The sequence below is a fragment of the Talpa occidentalis genome, unplaced genomic scaffold (genome assembly GCF_014898055.3).
Source record: "Talpa occidentalis isolate TD23 unplaced genomic scaffold, MPIMG_talOcc4v2.1 talOcc4.3, whole genome shotgun sequence".
Classification (NCBI taxonomy): domain Eukaryota; kingdom Metazoa; phylum Chordata; class Mammalia; order Eulipotyphla; family Talpidae; genus Talpa; species Talpa occidentalis.
This window is the reverse complement of record NW_023603184.1, coordinates 125,093,209-125,113,437: the sequence shown is the minus strand read 5'-3', so window position 1 is coordinate 125,113,437 and position 20,229 is coordinate 125,093,209. Positions and strand designations below refer to the sequence as shown.

General features: G+C 37.8%; 2 protein-coding genes across 2 annotated transcripts in view; one reads left to right on the top strand and one right to left on the bottom strand.

Moving 5' to 3' along the window:
• Window positions 1–20,229, bottom strand: part of FAM117B (family with sequence similarity 117 member B) — a 64,318-nt gene that overhangs the window by 37,363 nt on the left and 6,726 nt on the right. The window lies entirely within an intron of this gene.
• LOC119256120 (40S ribosomal protein S15a) lies at window positions 16,626–17,128 on the top strand. Its single transcript, XM_037523862.1, has one exon. The coding sequence runs from the start codon at window positions 16,681–16,683 to the stop codon at window positions 17,071–17,073; it is 393 nt and encodes a 130-aa protein (XP_037379759.1). The 5' UTR covers window positions 16,626–16,680; the 3' UTR covers window positions 17,074–17,128.

Genomic DNA, 20,229 nt, shown 5'->3' with positions numbered 1-20,229 from the left:
TGAAAATACTAAGTATTTCCCATTTGAACTCCCTTCCCATAACAACACATTCATTTAAACATTTACTAAGGGTCTGAGAGCCAGCATTAGGCTCTGGAAAGCAATAAGTCAGAGTTAGTCTAAAGAACACAGCCTAAAAACTGAGGTACCAGAAGCGGATGGGGGACTGAGCAGAAAGCAGGCAAGAGGCACAGTGGACTATGGAGGAGGACTGGGTATGATGTGGTAATATATACCTAAAGAGGTGGGGTGATATATTTCTGAATCATATGCAGGGCTGTAAATCAATGCTACCTTAAAAAAGAGGTAATAAAAAAAATCCAAATTATCCAATCTTTACTTGAACTTTTATAATCATATCTGCTTAAACTGTATTCAGCATTGAATTTGTGATGTAAATATTATCATATAGCAACTATTATAAAAATATATAACCATTATAAAAAATAAAGAAGAGTCTATGCCTGGCTTATCTTTGTTCCATTTAATCCAAGTTCTGATGCCTAATGAGATGCCAAGTTCTGACAAGATCTGATGCCTAATCATGAATGAGGTTTAAGGAAGGGGAAGGAGCTCCAGATGTCAAAGATGACTCAACAAAGAAACTGCTCAAATAATTTGTAATGAATTTTGGAGGACCCTTTGAAAGCTGACAAGACCCTTCATGATCTGGCCTCTGCAGCCTCACTTTCCTGCTATACTACTTCAACCCTATCATGCCAAATGACTTGCAGTTCCCAATATGTGCCATGCCCTGGCATGCACAGGCCTTTGTATCCTTCTAGATTACCATCATATCCCTTTCTTTGGTATGGCTAATTCATGTTTAATCTTTCAAACTTCAGCTGAGTTGTGTAAACTAAAATTCAGAAGAGTTTAGGTGTTTCCTCTGGGAAATTTTCCTTTAAATAGCTGTCCAAGAAACACATCAACATTAGGTCAAACTCCCTCCCTCTCTTGTGTGCTGCCTTAGCATGGTTCACTGAAATGGTTTCTTGACTGTTTCTATGCTCCACCAGAGTGAGATTTTTTTTTTTTTTTTTTTTTTTTGGTGGGGCCCTCGCTGGTGGCCGGGGATCGAACTGGCACTGCAGAGGCTGCGGGCAGCCTCGCAACCCAGCGCTCAACCGCTGCGCCACCAAGGGAGGCCCGAGATTTTTTTTTTTAAAGAAAAAATTTCTTTCTTTTTTTTCAAGATTTATTTATAATGCATACAAGAACTGGGGTACAGGCCAGAGGTGCAGGAGGGTGAGAGGATTCACCAGAGACAGAGTGGGGAGTAGAACAGGCAGACGGACCCAAAACATTGCTGAGGGGAGCAACGGATGAGACAGAAGTCTGCCACGCCATGTGGGTATCTCCCTGGCTGGCTAGGGATTGAATCCACACTGCAGAGGCTGTGGACAGCTTCACAGCGCTGCGCTCAATCCCCTGCACCACCAGGGAGGCCCCAGAGTGAGATTTTTTGGAAGGGAGGAATTTTATTTATAAATACCCCCTTCTAGTAATTAAGAAAGTACCTCTGACTGAGGAGGTATCCCCTCAATGGGTGAATAAGACTTTATGAAAAACTTAATTTTCCTTTATGAAAAACTTCCTTTACCGAGAAAGAAGACAATTTATCCTAAATGATGAAAACTTAAGAGATGCAGAGAAGAAAATGACTTCTAATCTCACTATCTTCTATCAAGAAGGGTAGGAGCACACAAAAAAATCCAGCTGTTCTTGTTAATCCAAAATAAATCAAGAAAAGACAAATACTGCATGGTATCACTTATAAGTGGAAATAAAAAAAAAATCAAACTCATAGATCTAATGAGGTGTGAACCTGTACCTCTGAATCTCGTAGTATTGTAAACCAGTGCTAATTCATTATTTTTTAAAGATGCTTTAAAAAAGGGGGTCTCCCTGTGGCGCAGGAGTTAGTCTCAGCACTATCAAGCTATAGCTATCAAGCTATTGCCAGCCACTGTAGCATGAGTTCATTGCTTGGCCAGAGAGGGAACAACATGGTATGGTGCAGCAGACCACTCCTATCTTGCCTGCTGCTCCCCTCAGCAGTGTATTTCAGTAGATCTGCCTGTTCTGCTCCCCACTCTGTCTCTGGTGAATCCTCTTACTCCCCACATCTCTGGCCTGTACCCCAAATCTTTTTTTTTAAAGATTTATTTATTTATTTATTTATTTATTTATACAAGCACTGGTAGTCAGAAGTGTGGGAGGGTGAGAGAATTCACCAGAGCCAAAGCGGGGAGCAGGCAGAAGAAGGACTGAAGTACACTGCTGAGGGGAGCAGCGGGCGGCAGGAGAGGTCTGCGCGCCATGTGGGACCCTCCTCCGGTGGCTGGGGAGCAGCCGGGGATCGAACCGGCGCTGCAGAGGCTGCGGGCAGCTTCACAACTCAGCGCTCAACCTCTGCGCCACAGGGGAGGCCCTGTACCCCAATTCTTGTATTCATAAATAAAAATAAATCTTTAAGAAAAAAAAAAGACGCTTTAAAAAAAAAAACTCAGAGCAAAAGTGTGATTAACAGGTCTGGTGGGGGGAAATAGGGTGAAGTGGTGAAAAGGTACAAACTTTTAGCTATAAGATAAATAAATAGTTCTGAGGATCTAACAGAAATCATGGTGGCTACTATAACATCGTATTTGTATAACTAAAATTTGCTAAGAGAGTAAAACTAATATATTCACACCAAGATCAGTAAATATGTGAGCTGACATGCACTACTTAATGAGATGGGAGGAATTCCTTCACAATGTGTATATATATTAATACACTTTAAATATCTTAGAATTTCATTTGTCATTTATACCTCAAAGCTTAAAAAAACAAAGTAAAGCAAAACATCAGAACAAAGATTCAGACTTTATTTTGTTCTTTAAAAATCAAGTCTTGGGAGGAGAAGAGGGATTAGGGTCAGAAAAAGGGGGTGGGAATTATATGGGGAATATAAACAAAATGAAAATGCATACATGATGCAAAAATGAAAAATGATGTAAGAATATATAAAATAAAATAATTTATTTTTAAAAATGCAGTGTTTGGGCACTCAACCACACCATCTGCACTTCTGTATAAATTCTTTAGTTAAGAAGGAAAATGAGGGGGGTTCTTCTATGGAACTTCTTTCTTCTAAGCAGAAGAAAGGAATAAAAACTTTCGAACAGGCCTCCCTGGTGGCGTAAGGGGTTAAGCACTGCACTATGAAGCAATCCGCAGCCTCTGCAGCATGAGTTCGATCGCCAGCTGGCCAGAGATAAACCCACATGGAGCAGCAGACCTCTCCTGACTTGCCTGCTGCTCCCCTCAGCAGTGTATTTCAGTCCGTCTGCCTGTTCTGCTCCCGGCTTTGTCTCTGGTGAATCCTCACCCCGCCAAATGTCTGGCCTGTACCCCAGCTTTTGTATGCATAAATAATCTTTAAAAAATCAAGTCTTTAGGGTCTCCCCTGGTGGCGCAGGTGGTTGAGCGCAGCGCTGTGAAGCTGTCCGCAGCCTCTGCAGCATGGGTTCGAGCCCAGCCACCAATGGAGATACCCACATGGCAAGGCAGACCTCTCCTTTCTCACCCGCTGCTCCCCTCAGCAGTGTATTTCAGTCAGTCTGCCTATTCTTTTCCCTGCTCTGTCTCTGTCTGGTGAATCCTCTCACCCTCCCGCACATCTGGCCTGTACCCCAGTTCTTGTATGCATGAATAAATAAATCTTTAAAAAAAAATCAAGTCTTTAATGGGGTTAACTACAGCAGGGTGTGGCATTAAAATTTTCAGTCAGTGCCTTAGGCTCTGGAGTTCAGAACTCCCCAACTATCTCTACCAGTTAAACTGGTTCCTGGGTAATTTCAATGGCACTTAGCAGAGCATCCCAAACCATGACCTTTAGGTATGACATTACAAAGATCTACAGACCTTGCAAAATTTAGGTATTTGTAGACTGAAATCAAGTACAGGTTTAAAGGCTGTATTTTCTCAAATCCACAAATTCATTTAACAAGCAGAAGATATAAACTAGACACATTCATTTGTTAGGAAATGAGGGGAAAAAACTTCAAGCATAAAAATGAATACACAGTATAAACACAATCTAACAGTACCCTGATCAAAAAAAAAAAAAAAAAAAACTCAATAGGACATATCATTCCATTATGTTTTATTTTATAGTATTTCCAGCAAGAAATGTGCCATCATTTTTTGTTTTTCTGTACATCAAATGTCTTTTTTTTTTTTTTTGCTGCTTAATTTTTTTTAATCACTGGTTTTCAATCACTTGAATATGATATGTCTTAGTATGGTCTCTTTTGTGTTGTTTATTCTGCTTGGGATTTTATTCAACTTTTTAGATCAATAGATTTAATGGAATTTACAAATTTAGAAAATTTTTTAGCTATTATAAGTCTACATGTTTAATTTTGGTGGTAGTTTCTATTGCTATGTCTTCAAATTCACTGATTTTTTTTCTTTATCATGTAAGAAACTACTGTTATCTGCTATTAACCCAAACAAGTACATTTTCAATTCACTTATTGTATTTCATATCTATAATTCCATATTTTATTTCTCTTCTCATTACATTCATGTTTTCCTCTAAATCTTTGGGCATTCTCAGAACATTTACAGTGACTAGTTTTTGTTTTCTAATTCTTTCATCTTCATTGTTCCTTAGAGTGTTTTCAGTGTTAGTTTTCCCCTGGTGTTGCAGATTCTATTAATGTTTTGTTGAATGTTGTACCCTATGTTATACTGGGCTGTTGGTATAGTCATGATATATTTTTTTCTATATTTTTCAAGCAAAAATTCATCATGACTTTTCTGACAACCCAATGGTTTTAAATGTCTGGATTTTGTTATCTTCTTTTAAAGACTGTTGGGCTTTGTTTTGAAAGTCAGTTATGTAACGTATGGATTCATTTTTGAAGTTTGTTTTAAATTTTAGGACAGAAGGGAGTAGACTTTTCTCTAGGCTATTTAGCCTTTTGGGGTCTCTATTAAAAATCAGGTTGATCAAAAATATCACATCACTCTGTCTGATCAGTGTTTAAGCAACTCCTTAGCTTAAATACAGCTCCCAAATCAATTCTGTCCTGCCGTCCTTTACTTTCACTCAACATACATACATTCTACACACTCAAGGCAAAACTAAAGGAAACCTCTATAAGAGTTCTGTAACTTTATCTACATAGCTCCTTCTTCTATGAAACTCTGTACAGAAAATTCTCAGTTACTCCAGGCTTCTTGAACTATGATTTTCATCAATTCAGCAAGACAAGTCCTAACTAATATTCCCCATGCCTGCAACATGGTCTGAAATGTGTCTGCTGGCAAAAACCCAGGGCAATTATAGCACTCTTCCTTGTTTCCCTTTTCTCAGAAATCACATTCCTATACTGCCTGTTGTCCAATATTTAAAACAGCTGGTTGATATTTTTTGTCCAAATTTCTTGTTGTTTACCATAGGAGATTAAGTAGAGAGAAGTCTTTCCATGCTCAAATTTTTCTACTTTAAATTCAAAGGATTTCTGATCTATCATCCAACTATAAACAAACCCTTTGCTTGAGTTATTTTATTCATGAAACAATTCTTGAGGCATTAAAAACTATATAAATAAAAAAAGAAATAGCTAAATACAACTAACACTGATCAATTAAAACAAGTTAGGCATTGTGCTAACTGCTTTGCATGAATTACTTCATTTAAATTACACAGTATTTTGAGGTAGAGATTATTTAAATCATTAATACAGGGCCTCCCCGGTGGCACAGCAGTTGAGTGCTGCACTGCAAAGCTGCCCACAGCCTCTGCAGCGCCAGTTCGATCCCCGGCCTCCAGGGAGGGTCCCACATGACGTGCAGACCTCTCCTGCAGCACCAACTGCTCCCCTTAGCAGTGTACTTTGTCATTCTGCCTATTCTGCTCCCCGCTCTGGCTCTGGTGAATTCTCTCACCCTCCTGAGCTTCTGACTGTGTACCCAGTGCTTGTATAAATAAATAAATAAATAAATAAATCTTTTTTAAAAATAAATAAATCATTAATAAATCTTTATTAAGCACCTATCTATTATGAACACAGACTCTTGTAAGTACTGGTGATTTAATGTTGAGCATAAAAATAAAAATGCACAATCTTTAGAAATTTATCATCACTAATCCCACCTCTAGACAAAGAAACAACTTTAGACAAGTTAAGTAACTAACTTGTCACTCTTACACAATAAAAGGCAGCACCAAGGTTCGAGTGCTAATCTCTTAAAAACTAAAATCTGAGTAAGATCTAATCTATTACATTAAAGGACTCTCATCAAACCCATAGCCTAGTGAGAAATACAGACAGTTAAGTATACATAACGTAGTGTGCTAAATTCTAGAAGAATGGCATGCATACCCATAGAGTTGAAAGAAGGAGCTATGGGACATATCTGACATTTTACTATACATAAGCAATAAGAAACCTGTTGGTAGCTCCAACTTTGGTTAGAAGTCTCTTTAGCCAGATTACCCAATTCCTTAGGCACATTTCCTACTTTCCACACCACAGAAGTCAAGAGTTCTGCTAAGTCTTCTACCTCAACACAAAATACTTTTTTCTAGTTTTTAACAATAGTTTCTCATTTCCTTTTGAACCCTCACCCACAACTTCCTCAAAGTCCAAATTTATACCAGCTGTTGCAGAAAATTTCTCCACCATGAGTAACAAAATTCTTCCAACCTTACCCACTGCCTGGTTCCAAAGTCACTCCCACATTTTTGGATATTTGTTACAGCAGCACTACACTAACTAGATACCAAAATCTTTATTAATTAACTTGCTACATAACAAAATTATTCTAAAACTTAAAGGCTTAACACAGCAAACAGTTATAGACTCTCAGACTCTGTGACTCAGAAATCTAGGTGTGACTTAACTGGGTGACTCTGACTTAGGGTCTCTCTCAAAGACGCAATCAAGCCCTTAGCTAGAGTTTAAGTTCCAAGTATAGTAGGATCTGCTTTCAAGCTCATTCATATGGCTAATGGCAGACCTCCTTGTTGACTACTACTGACCAAAAACTCAGTTCCTGGCCATATGGGTCTCTCCAACAAAATACTTAAATATATCAAGTTGCCATCCAAATGGAATGAAGACTGGGAGAGAAAGCCAGTGAGAGAGGGAGAGCAAGATGAGAGTGACAATCTTTCGGTAACCTAATTCAGAAGTGACATCCCATTGCTTTGCTATATTCTCCTATTAGAACTCAGTTACTAAGTGCAGTTCACATTCAAGGATAGGGTACAAGAACATGAATACCAGGAGCTTAGACCAACTGGTAACCATTTCAGGGGCTAACAACCCACAAGAAGTCGTGTCTGTAGGAGGTATGACCAAGGTGCCAGAGATCATAAACAAGGGGTGCCGAAGGGAGGAAGATATGCCAGGAGAGGTGGTACTTGACCAAACTCATAAAAATGGGAATTTACATTAATGAAACAGCAGGAAACAGCATGCCTAAAGAATCAAAAAAAAAAAAAAAAGAAATAATAATTCTAGGATCTAATGTGGGCCTTATAATGGCTAAAACAAAAGAACCATGCAATATGATCATGAAATGGCCAGAGGTCTTGAATGCTATGCCAAGGATATTGGACTTTATCCTGAAGGCAATAAGGGAAATGAGTTTATATATTAGAATACTTGTTATTAGGACAACAGTACGGATGAAAAAGAAATTGGCCTATTAAGCAGCTATTGCAATAATCCTGGTGAACAAGGCAACCAGAATCAAAAAACATGAAATATTTCAGAGCAATTCAAGAGATGTAGATCCTTTGGGATGTCAGTGTGTGTGCTATGCCATGCTGGAGGAAGAGGGCCAGAGTGCAGCAGAGTGGATAGAGTATGGAATTTGAAACAATCCAGACCTGTTCAAATCCAACTTCATCAGTTTTACTGTCACCGGGTTAAGTTACTTAACTGTTTGAACCTTTCCTATTGCATATGTAAAATAAATAAATAGAATGTTTAAGTACAGAACCCCGGCATAGTAAACAGCATCTATCATTATTATGATTTCCCAACATTTCATACTTCGGCAACTAAGCTATAATTAGTTCAGTTTCAAACCCAGAGTTTGATAAAATAGGATATTAAGTGGAGACTTAGAAGGTAGTTTTACATACTAGTGTGTTTACAAATGGGTATCTATAATTCTATGCCAGAAAAAAATTAGATATAATCTGTACAGGTTAAAACTACTTGGGCATAACTGATAAGGCATAAGAGAAGTACTGCATGGAACCCTAGGAAACGACATTTCAGGTGGAAATATTTGGGAAAGAAGATTCCTCTGGATTGCTATGAGAGTAAAACAGAAAAAAAAAAAATACATACACACGTATCATGTAGAGGACACTGCTCTCTTTTATTTCATTTCCTCCATTGCAATAAAGTCAACAGGTGAGAGTCACACTATTGGATATTCTCAAGCATGAACAGGAACTGGGAAGGCAGACCCTATAAAGATTTACGAAGGGAGAAGATTAAATTTAAAGCTTTAAGAAATAGGGTAAAAGGAATAAGGAATGACTGGCATTTAATTCATCCCTCTAAAGCAGGCACTACCAACATTTTTACACTAAATCCAAGTCCAAAACAAACAGTAAAAGGAAATGCTTTGTGGTGAGGCAAGAACTCAGCCCTCCAGCATACACAGTACTGGCCAGCTGTAACCAAAGGTCAAGCTACCTTAGTTCTAAGTAAGCCACACTCCTTTCTGGGCTCCCATTTCAGTCTTTCATTTTTATTGCACACGTTTTTTTTTTTAACTAAAATAGATCTTTTTGCAACTAACAGACACATGCTAATACCAGTCTTCAAAGACTGATGATAAGAAATAAAGTACAAAAAGTAAGCAAATCTTAATTTAACTTTTACATTTCAAAAGGTACTTTAGAATCTTAATATCAATCAGGGCATTTACCAGGCTGTCTTTGTTAACTGTCGCACCATTAGCTTCAACTCTCCCTCTGCAACATAAATTTAGAACTGACAAACTGTGCTAAGAGGTGGGCTACAAGCAATCTGAACCTATCATTTACTTTCGTTATTTCTCTATTCATCCTCCTTTGTTGCCTATATTCCATGGCATTCATTCACTAAACACTAAGAATCCATTACAGAAAAAGGCATAAACAAAAAAGAAAGGTCCCTGCCATTGAAAACGTATTCTAATAAGGACAGGGAGGCTATAAAGCTAACAATTAACAAAGTAGGCACCAATAACAAGAGAAAAAGCTGGGTAAAGGAGTTGGGGGATGTGCTGTATGGGACTGCCATTCTACACATACCTTAGGGAAGGCCTTTTTGGTAAGGTGACCTTTGAATAGAGACTGTAGAACAGACATTAGAAAAAGGTAAGAGTATCTAAGAGTGATACAGCTGAAGAGAAGAGCAAGTCAAAGAGCCCAAATGTAGACGCACTCTTGGTCTCCCAAAATTAACCTGCAACACTCCCAAGCAAATAAGATTCACCAAGACAATGCCTTTCTAATCATTCCTTCCTATGCATGCCCATTACAAACCGCAAATTTCTGATTTTGTCACTTCTTGATTCAACAATTGCACCAAACTAGTCTGCCTTCAGTTCCTGCTTCCTTCCATTCCACCTTACACTCTGCTACCATTTCATATAATCATTTTTTTCAAACACTTTCAATTACTTTGCAATACATGCCGAATAAAATCTGTGATTTTAATCTGGTGTTTGAAAACTACTTCAAATTTGCCCCAGCCTATATTTACAACTATTTTTCTAGTGCTCCGAGAACATCAGATAGGATATAGTAGTTAAAGCAGAGGCTCTGTAACCAGATGAAAAACCTTGATCTGTCACTTTCTAGAGGTATGCTTTTGCATATGTTGTATCTTTGTACTTCCAGTTTCCCCATTTGTAAAATGTGAATAATTTCAATACTTGAAAACTTATTAACAGAGCGCTAAGGTGCTCCATCACCATTTTACAAGCAACAAGTGGCAAAGCTGGGAATTCAAACTGAATGCCTTACTCACTGGACTATTCTGTCTAGTCCTTCCCTCACTAAGAATACTGCCCAGCAAGAGACAAGTGAAAGTCAAGTGATTATGCTAAACTTGACTTAAAATTCAAAGCCAAGAAGCCAAGAAACCAGAAAAAGCATCTAAGAAGTAGCAGGACTCAGGATAAGTTAAGGGATGTTTGTTCCAGCCTGAGTAGAATAAGCAAACTAATACATAGTTGTTTAACAGGGTGGTCCCCAGGAAAGGGGGAGGTTCCCTGCCCCACCCAAGGGAGGGTAGAGCTGAGCAGGAAGAGGAGAAGCGGCAGAAGAGACTGAGGAAGGAAGCAGGATGGAGCCAGGAGACCTGGAGGAGGCGCATGGAGCCTAGAGACACGTGAAGAAACTGCGCTTGTCTTTTGGTCGTGGACTGGGTGACACAGATGTGGGTGAGACCCATGGGGAGGTGACAATGGCAGCTTTTATCTTGATGTTGATTTTGCTCTTTTCCTTCCGGGCTTGTCTGGTTGTTTCTGACCCTTTTCTGTGGGTCCCCACTGGAAGATGCTTTAGACTTGTGGTAGGCTTTGGGGCCTTATTCTGGGCCAATCCCATATGGATGGACTTTTACCCACGAGGGGACGGGTAACTTTGGGTGCTTCATTTAGAAGCTAGACTCTTTGCCTTACCTGTATTGTTTCCTAGTTTTATTAAAGTTCCTTCCCATTAAAGTCTCATATGTTTTGTGTTGATGCGACGGATGGCAGAACCCATTTAGAATAGGCAGGTTTGCGGGGTTTGGGCTGCCCCTCTCCCTGTCCTATAACAGTTGTAACAACAATTACTGGTTAAACAGTCAAAGGTCAGTGAGTCAACTACTGAACTATTGGCAAGATACTCTGACTAGTTAAACTCTTATTCTAATTGTATGTCACTTTGTACATAATGGCAATTAGTAGTACCTCTTAAAATTTGCAGTATTAGAAAAACAAAGACATTGGGAGATTTAAAAGGGCCATATTTTAATAGCAATATTAACTAATTTACGGTGGTGATCCTTTTGCAATATATACAAATAAACAATGATGTTGCATACTGAAATTAATGTAATGGTATATATCAATTATATCCCAATTTAAGTAAAGAAAATTCATTTTTAAAAAAGATGTGTAAGATTTTTAAAGAAATCAATGCAGCACTCAAAATCACTTCTGGCACCTTATACATATTTTATAATGAATTTAAAATTCTAATCTAATATATACCTCTCCTGCACCTTCTATGTATTCAATAAGCATATTATTATGATAGGCATATATAAGGATTACAATTTAATAAAATGGGTGTGGTTCCAAGGTACTGATATATATTTAATAATATAGTTTCCCATTTGTAATATAAAAATAACTATAGCTTTCATAGAATAGTCCCTATAGAAACCCAAACTGTAAAGTCTTGGCAATTTATACTTCCCTAGCCTTATTATGAAGTTTTCTATTTTAAAGAGACCATGTTTCACTTAAAAATAAGGTTTGATGTTGAAGTTGCCTTAAAATCACAAAAATATATCCTGGATTGAGGCCTCATGTACAACAGGCCCTCCTCTACCAGCTGATTTCCTGAAGGCATTTATCCAGCTGAACTGAGGAAGAATTTCATGTATATTGGACAAAGGTGAGGTACCCACTTCCCCAGCACCATGTGTTAAAACTGCTAAGCACACAGGACTTTTTTTCCTTAAAACTGGTATGATAAAAACTAATGTAAACCTTACTATAAAAAAATTTTATATTGGATTAGAGAGCATACTGGAATCTATGAAAGAAGTTTTATATGAAACTATACTTTTAATCATGAGAATAAATGAGCCATGGGGGGGGGAGCTTTGAAAGCTTGCATATCAAGTTGTCCCAAAACTTTAAAGAGGAAATTATGAAATTCTACTGTATTTCTTTGTTAAATGTCAAATTATTTAGTTTGACCCTTCAATTTTTGCAAAAATCTAAATAACTGCCCTTTATTTTATTGTTACTGCTTGTGATTTATCTACCAATACAGGAAACAGTAATATGCTTAACATACTAAGGAAAAGGAAATGCAATTTGGGGGTCTTAGAGACCAGCAATTCAATTAATGAAATCTTGAAAGCTGAATGAAATTCCTGTCAATGGGTTACTGACAGTACAATCTCCCTTCCGAATAGTCTGGAGTCACGTGACTGGTTCTGGTCACAAACTGAATGAAATGACCTGTCCAAAGCTGAGAGAAGAACAGGTGTACATTCTCCATGCTTTCTCCTTGTCTACATGGCTGAAGCAAAAGTATTCTGACATAATGGAGTTTCAGTTTTGAGGAGTTGGACGGGAGCTCTGTCAGAGAGTCACCCAATGTACACTGGCCATGATAAACCTGTGTTATGTTAAGTCACTGAAAATTTTGGGGTGAGCTCACTGCTATAAAATAGGGCAAATAACTGAACTAGGATGAGAGGGGCACAGTTAGTATAGGTACTTATGTTGTTCTAGTAATATAAGGAAATTTTGGTGAAAATCAAAAGGAAAAACCCAGCTATTGAAAGGATATACACTATCTTTCACCATTTATAGCTGACTCTATGTCCCACCCATATCCATTCACAGCCACCGTGGAGGACATTTGCAGTTTCTAAGAACAGTCTCTGGATAATTTTTCAAGCATCTGTGCCTCTCTGCCTAAGAGCTTTCTTTAACTAAAAGAGCACACTCACCTTGGCAGCAGGGCAAGGAGTAAGAGTCTAGAAATTAAAAATTCTAAAATCTTCAACCACCAAGGAAGGAGAGGTAGCAGATATCCTAGCTTCCTCATCCCTCCCTAGCATAATTCTGAAGTATGATCTATTAGAACTCCTCAACAGAATTGAGATCCAGTTGCCCATTGTGGTACAAAACTAATTAATGCATCCTTATTAACTTTTGTCTGTTCCATCTCTTCTCTACTTTCTGAACAACTCTTCTTAGGATCAATCAAACCACTGATCAATCAATCAATCAAAGGAAGAGCCTTGTCTCAGGATCTTCCCTTGGGGGACCATATCTAAAATACATAAGCATTAACATTCAAAACTATGTCTTTATAATCTACACAATACAACTTTTCTGTCAATATAGTAAGTTATGTGGCAAATATAATACATTAAATCATTAACTTATTTTCCTAGAGATCACAATTACCCTAGATTTTAGAAACGCAGAGAAAGACCAACACTTTCAAGCTAAGTATAGCCTATGTGCTAAGTTTATCTGAAGCAACAAATACGAAGAGGTAAACATTAACATGCAAATATCAATGAAAAGCTATCTTTACCTGTCTACTCCTTCCCTTCTTTTGGTCATAGACCCCAACCCCTGAACAGGTTGTGTAAATCATCCAGTTAATAATAACACCTCATCCTTTTGGGTGTGGTAACTGATTCTGGAATAGGCACACAATCTAACATAGTTTTCTTTCCCTGGAACTTTTCTAGCTGGAGTCAATGAGGAAGATTCCCTCTTGCTTCATGGGTCTTGCAATGAAAATATGAGTCTGGAATGGTCTGTGGCCTTGTTCACTGTTATGCAGAGAAAGTTCCTGGACAGAAAATATATTCCTTGAAAACACAGACTCTGTCTCATTCATCACTTGTTTCCCCAGCAACTAAAACAGTATCTAGCACATAACAGGTATTCAGTAAACACCTATTGATTCAAGACAGTAGAACAGAATGAAGCCAATGATACAGATGAAAGATTAAGGAATTGGGCCTCCCCGGTGGCGCAGCGGTTGAGCGCTGGGTTGCGAAGCTGCGCGCGGCCTCTGCGGCGCCGGTTCGATCCCCGGCTGCTCCCCGGCCACCGGAGGAGGGTCCCACATGGCGCGCAGACCTCTCCTGCCGCCCGCTGCTCCCCTCAGCAGTGTACTTCGGTCCTTCTGCCTGCTCTGCTCCCCGCTCTGGCTCTCGTGAATTCTCTCGCCCTCCCGCGCTTCTGACTGTACCCAGTGCATGTATAAACAAAACAAACAAAGAAACCAGCAAACAAATAAATAAAGCATGCCTCTATATAAAAAAAAAAAAAAAAAAAGAAAGATTAAGGAATTAACAGAAAAGTATCCTGAAAGGATTTCAACCTTGTAGACAGAACTATGCAAGTTCTTGGATTTCAGTAATTCTACAATCTTTCTTTCTAGTTTAAGCGAGTTTGTCACTTGCAAACAAAGGAAATAAAGCAAAGAAAAACTGCACCAAATTGAATAAAGCAAATTGATGCTTTAATATTTTTTCATTTTTGACCCAATAAAACACTCAAAGATAAAAATTTCAAAGAAAAAAAGCTCCCTAGTATTTCTGTTGAAGGATGACTTTAGGAAATACTTTCACAATGACATGCTTGAAAATTCCACTTGAAACAATGTGAGGAACAAGAGTTATATTCCCTCTTGGTCAAAATTTCTCCACTGATAGTTTTTATAATTTAAGTTAATTCAGTTAACAAATTTACTTTAAAAAAAAAAAAACAAGCTAGAGAATTTCAGGAAAAAACATCTTCCGGTTCATCTCTTCCTCCTAAAAAATAAGCAAACATTATTCTTTCTTGATTTTTTATTTTGCAAAGCTGATGTTTATTGTACTTCTGGCAATAAAGAGAGAGTTCCATAAATAAAAAATTCTCAGTTTTAACACAATATGGGATTAAAAAGTGTGTTGGCAAGTAAGCACACCCATCCACATCGATACTCCATGACAGATACAGGAAAGTATGTATTTGATAAAGAAAAGAATGTGCTTTTAACAACCAAATTTCTTCTCCTGGAGTCACCACTGCTTTGATTTAATTTTGAAATCATGTCTGTTTTGAAATTTCTAACAATATCACAGTGTAATATTAGGTGTTTACCAAACCAAGAAATGGGTTTAAAAGGCTGAAAAAATTTCTACCCAAAATATCCTGTTTTCCAACCTGTTCTCATTTTCCAAATTACTTTGTCCATTGATTTATCGGGTTTATTTTTTGAGATTTATTTTATTTATGCATACAAGAGCTGGGGTGTAGGCCAGAGGTGGGGAGGATTCACCAGTGACAAGAGTGGGGAGCAGAACAGGCAGATTGACTGAAATACACTGCTGAAGGGAGCAGCGGGCAAGACAGGAGAGGTCTGCTGCACCACATGGGTATGTGGGTCAGCTCCCTGGCCAGGGACCAAACTCAGTGCTGCACTGGCTGCTGATAGCTTCTTAGTGCTGTGACTTAACCCACTGCGCCACCAGGGAGGCCCTGATGTATGTATCAGTATATTTATTCTCTATGATTAAGACTAAAGGCAATACTCTACCAGACAGGTGCTACTAGACACTCCTCCAAATAGAAACAAGAAGGTTGGAATTTCTGGTATATATTACAACTTATTTTTGTGTTGTTTTAAATCATCCAGCTTGGTATAATACCTCCTTATAATAGGTATTCAGTGTTGCTTAAATTGCATTCCGTAATATTGAGATAAGATTTTAAAAACAAATGCCTCAAAATTCTGTATTTAGTAATACTAAATTACTTAACTCTCTGGGCCTAAGTAGTCCCATTTATTAGCACCACACTCTAACCAAGTAAGCTAACTCACTAGCCCAATACTCCCATTTACAAAATTATTGAATAACTACAATCTAAGTTTCTAGTGAGCCGAAAGGTTAAGGTTCACCTTGAGATTGGTCTGAAACATAATACAAGTAGTACCATCCAAGGGTGTCCTGGCATACAACTCATGAGACAAGAATTAAAATATTACTTACTTTTTTTTTTTTTTTTTTTTTTTGCTCTACACTAACCTTAGGTAATGAACTTTTAAATAAATCTTTCTGGCAGGAGAGAATTTTATTAATAAACTCTTTTGAAAGAACCAAAATTTTTAAAAATTGTGTTTCCTAAATATTTAGATTCTAGATAAACTACATGCATGTAGCATAGTTCTGCCCTTTGACGTGACACTTTTCTCAATAAAAATATCAGCAACAAATACCGGATGGTCTCACTCATAGCAAGAATCAAGAAAATTTAAATAAGGGACCAGGAAAAAGAGTAACTGTAAGAAAGAAAATATCAAAATCAACAAACAACTATGAACCAGAGACACTCTATGGGGGCTCAGGGGGGTGGGGAAAGGAGGGATTGGGGTCAAAATAAGGGGGTTGTAATTGTAAGGGGAATATAAAAATAAAATTTAAATTAAAAAAAGGAAAAAAAGAAAAGAAAAAAATAAAAATAGGTCAAAATTAAAAAAAAAAAATCAGAATCTAGTTGTTTTGATCAGGCATATATACGCTGATTTGATAGTGGTTTCACTTCTAACATTCTTGTCTCCTCTTTATTAGTCTCTCTCTAGTCTCATTATTACTCTCTAACTTTTTTCTGTTTCAGCTGTGCCAAGATGGCCACTTCACTACGCCAAAGGCCTCAAAAGATTGAAACCTAGCACAGAAATAAACACAGCCAGCATACCTCTGCAACTAGATAAACCAACTTATTTAATTTAGCTTAAACTCCTAAACTATCTAGTGGCGCCAATGACTAAGGTTCACCTTGAGATTGATCTAAAACATAAAACACCCATAACTCCGTGCGCTCGCCCCTCCCGTCCTCTTTCCGCCATTTTTCCGTGCCGCCATAATGGTGCGCATGAATGTCCTGGCTGATGCCCTCAAGAGCATCAACAATGCCGAAAAGAGAGGCAAACGCCAGGTTCTTATTAGACCGTGCTCCAAAGTTATCGTCCGGTTTCTAACTGTGATGATGAAGCATGGTTACATTGGCGAATTTGAAATCATTGATGATCACAGAGCTGGGAAAATTGTTGTGAACCTCACAGGCAGGTTAAACAAGTGTGGAGTGATCAGCCCCAGATTTGATGTGCAACTCAAAGATCTAGAAAAATGGCAGAATAATTTGCTTCCATCTCGTCAGTTTGGTTTCATTGTACTGACAACCTCAGCTGGCATCATGGACCATGAAGAAGCAAGACGAAAACACACAGGAGGGAAAATCCTGGGATTCTTTTTCTAGGGGTGTAAAACATATGTGGAAATAAAATGCCTCAATGGACAAAAAAAAAAAAAAACATAAAACAAGAGATAACATCCAAGGATATCTTGATACAGCTGTTCCTTAAATTATATTCTTCACCATAAGTAAACTGAAAAATAGAACATTACCTTTCCTATGAAAATAGAGAACACACACAAATAGGCATTTTCTGAGCCACCTCAAAAAGAAAAATTTACCAAAATAGCCCAAATAGAGGCCTAGAGCAAATCCCAGTTGTAACATTTTTACTATTTTTAATCCTTTTCCTTTTAACTTCATTTTAAATCACTGCTATAATACAAATAGATTTTTGATTAGTCTTTTTATTATAAAAATGAAATACGCTATTTCAAAATATTCAGAAAACAGAACTGAATAAAGCAGAAAGTGAATGTTAACTATCATCTCATCACTGGAAACCCAGGCTGCGGGTAATAAAACCTAACAATTTTAGAACATAAATGAATACGTATATACTCAGAATTTTTTAAAAATATATATGGCAGTTAGTTTCTTTTTACTCGTCAAGTCTTTTGTCCCCAAACCCATCCTCAACCAAAGCTATGAGTTTGTGTGTGAGTGTGTGTGACACTAATTATTTTACCAACAAAGTATTCTCCTAGTACAAATTCTAGTGACAACTTTTTTTTTTTTTTTTTAAAGATTTATTTATTTATTTATTTATGCAAGCACTGGGTACAGACAGAAGCGCGGGAGGGTGAGAGAATTCACCAGAGCCAGAGCGGGGAGCAGAGCAGGCAGAAGGACTGAAGTACACTGCTGAGGGGAGCAGCGGGTGGCAGGAGAGGTCTGTTCACCATGTGGGACCCTCTTCTGGTGGCCGGGGAGCAGCCGGGGATCGAACAGGCATTGCAGAGGCTGTGGGCAGCCTCGCAACCCAGCGCTCAACCGCTACGCCACCGGAGAGGCCCTAGTGACAACTTATTTTTCACTTTATTTACTGAAGAGATAAGCTACTTCTAATTCTATTCAAATTTCATGTCTTTAGCTAAAGTAATCTTCTGTTTCAATTGCTCTGAATGTAAAGTTTACAATTAAGAGCAAATCTGCTTTTAAGTGTATCATTTTATCAATTAGAGTATTATAAAGAATTTTTCTGGGGCTTTCCTGGTGGCCCAAGGGGTTAAGCACCGCACTATGAAGCAATCCACAGCCTCTGCAGCACAAGTTCGATCCCCAGCCGGCCAGGGAGCAACTCATATGGCACCAGAGACCTCTTCTGTCTTGCCCACTGCTCCACTCAGCAGTGTATTTCAGTCATTCCTCCTGTTGTGTTCCCCACTCTGTCTCTGGTGAATCCTCTCACACTCCCCCCCTTGCACCTCTGGCCTGTACCCCAGTTCTTGCATGCATAAACAAATATTTTTAAAAAATAATTTTTCTTTGTAACAATTATTACATTTATGCCCAACTTTGTAAGGACAAGCTCTACACATGATCTCATGTATGAGCTGTAGGTTTTTCTGTGTATAAAGATGTATTATATATGAGCATTAAAAATAAAGGAAGGGGCCTCCCTGGCGGCGCAACGGTTAAGCGCTGGGTTGCGAAGCTGCCCGCAGCCTCTGCAGAGCCGGTTCAATCCCCGGCTGCTCCCCGGCCACCAGAGGAGGGCGCGCAGACCTCTCCTGCCGCCCGCTGCTCCCCTCAGCAGTGTACCTCGGTCCTTCTGCCTGCTCTGCTCCCCGCTCTGGCTCTGGTGAATTCTCTCACCCTCCCGCGCTTCTGACTGTACCCAGTGCTTGTATAAACAAAACAAACAAACAAAAAAACAAATAAATAAAAAACATGCTTCTATTAAAAAATAAATAAATAAAATAAAAAAAAAACAACCTTAACTAATTTAGAAGCAATTAAATGTTATTTCCTCTGACATAGAATCTAACTAAAAGTCAATAAAGTTATCTGAAAAACCTCCAAATACTAGAAATTGAGTAAAATTTCTCCTAAATAATCCTGAGTCAAAGAAGCAGCTTCAGGGAAACTACAAAATATTTTTAACTTAATTAAAATGAAAGTACAAGATATCAAATTTTGTGGGAAACAGCTAAACAACTGCTTAGAAAAAAAAATGTATGGCTTTAAATATTTCCATTAGAAGTTCTCAAGTCAGTAATTTGTTTTCAATAATTCAAGTTTGTTTCAATGAAACAGAAAAGTACGACGTAAATGAAACCCAAGAACTGCTTCATTGACAAAAACCTAGAAAAATGATAAAACTCTAGCCAGACTAAGAAAAAAGACAAATTTCCAGGATCAGGAATCAAAATCCTCAAATATTCATTAATAATGGAAAAAACAAATTGGGATATATCTATATAATGGAATACTATTCAGAAATAAAAAGTAATCAACAACTGATACATGCAATACATGAATGAGTGTAAAATATATTATGCTAATTAAGTAAAGCCAGACTCTAGAGGCTAGGTTACTATACACCTCATTTACATAACAATCTGGGAAAAAAAGCAAATCTATCAAACCCCTCTGGTCTAGAGGTAAAGGAAGGGGAATGTTTGAAAAGGTGTAAGGAAACTTTATGTATAGAAATGTTCTCTCTCACTGTGGTTGTGGTTACGCAACTGTTTTCTCTATCAAAACTCAAACAAAAAATGATCCATTACACTGTGTGTAAATTATATCTTAATCAATATCACCTTACACTCTTGCCCAGAGGCAAACCTTTTTAAAAACTAACAGACGAAAAAGTTAGTTACATCCTCACTGAACAAAACGGTCAGTCAATAAATGCAGAGTTAACAATGAAAAAGCATTTAAAAAGAACAGTCAACACTGTTATTAATAATAGTGATTATCTCCTATAAAATGGTATTAAGTGGCTACTACATCAGGTGATTAACTATATTATTTCCAATATTAACAACCACAGGAAACAGCACTGAAAACTCTTTTGTATGTACTGAATTAGTAAAACTAAAGAAAAGGCATGCAATCTGTATCTGACACAAAGCATTCTGACTTATGATAGAATCCCACAGACTTTTGCCATTAAGGACTACTCTTTTTATCAATATTACATATTTTCTTCTTTTTATTGTCAACCATGGAATATTGCAAAAATCCATATTGTTCTCTCTCTTAAATTCTAAA

Bases quoted from the DNA above. Each gene is read 5' to 3' on its own strand.
- LOC119256120 (XM_037523862.1), top strand. From the start codon at position 16,681: ATGGTGCGCATGAATGTCCTGGCTGATGCCCTCAAGAGCATCAACAAT.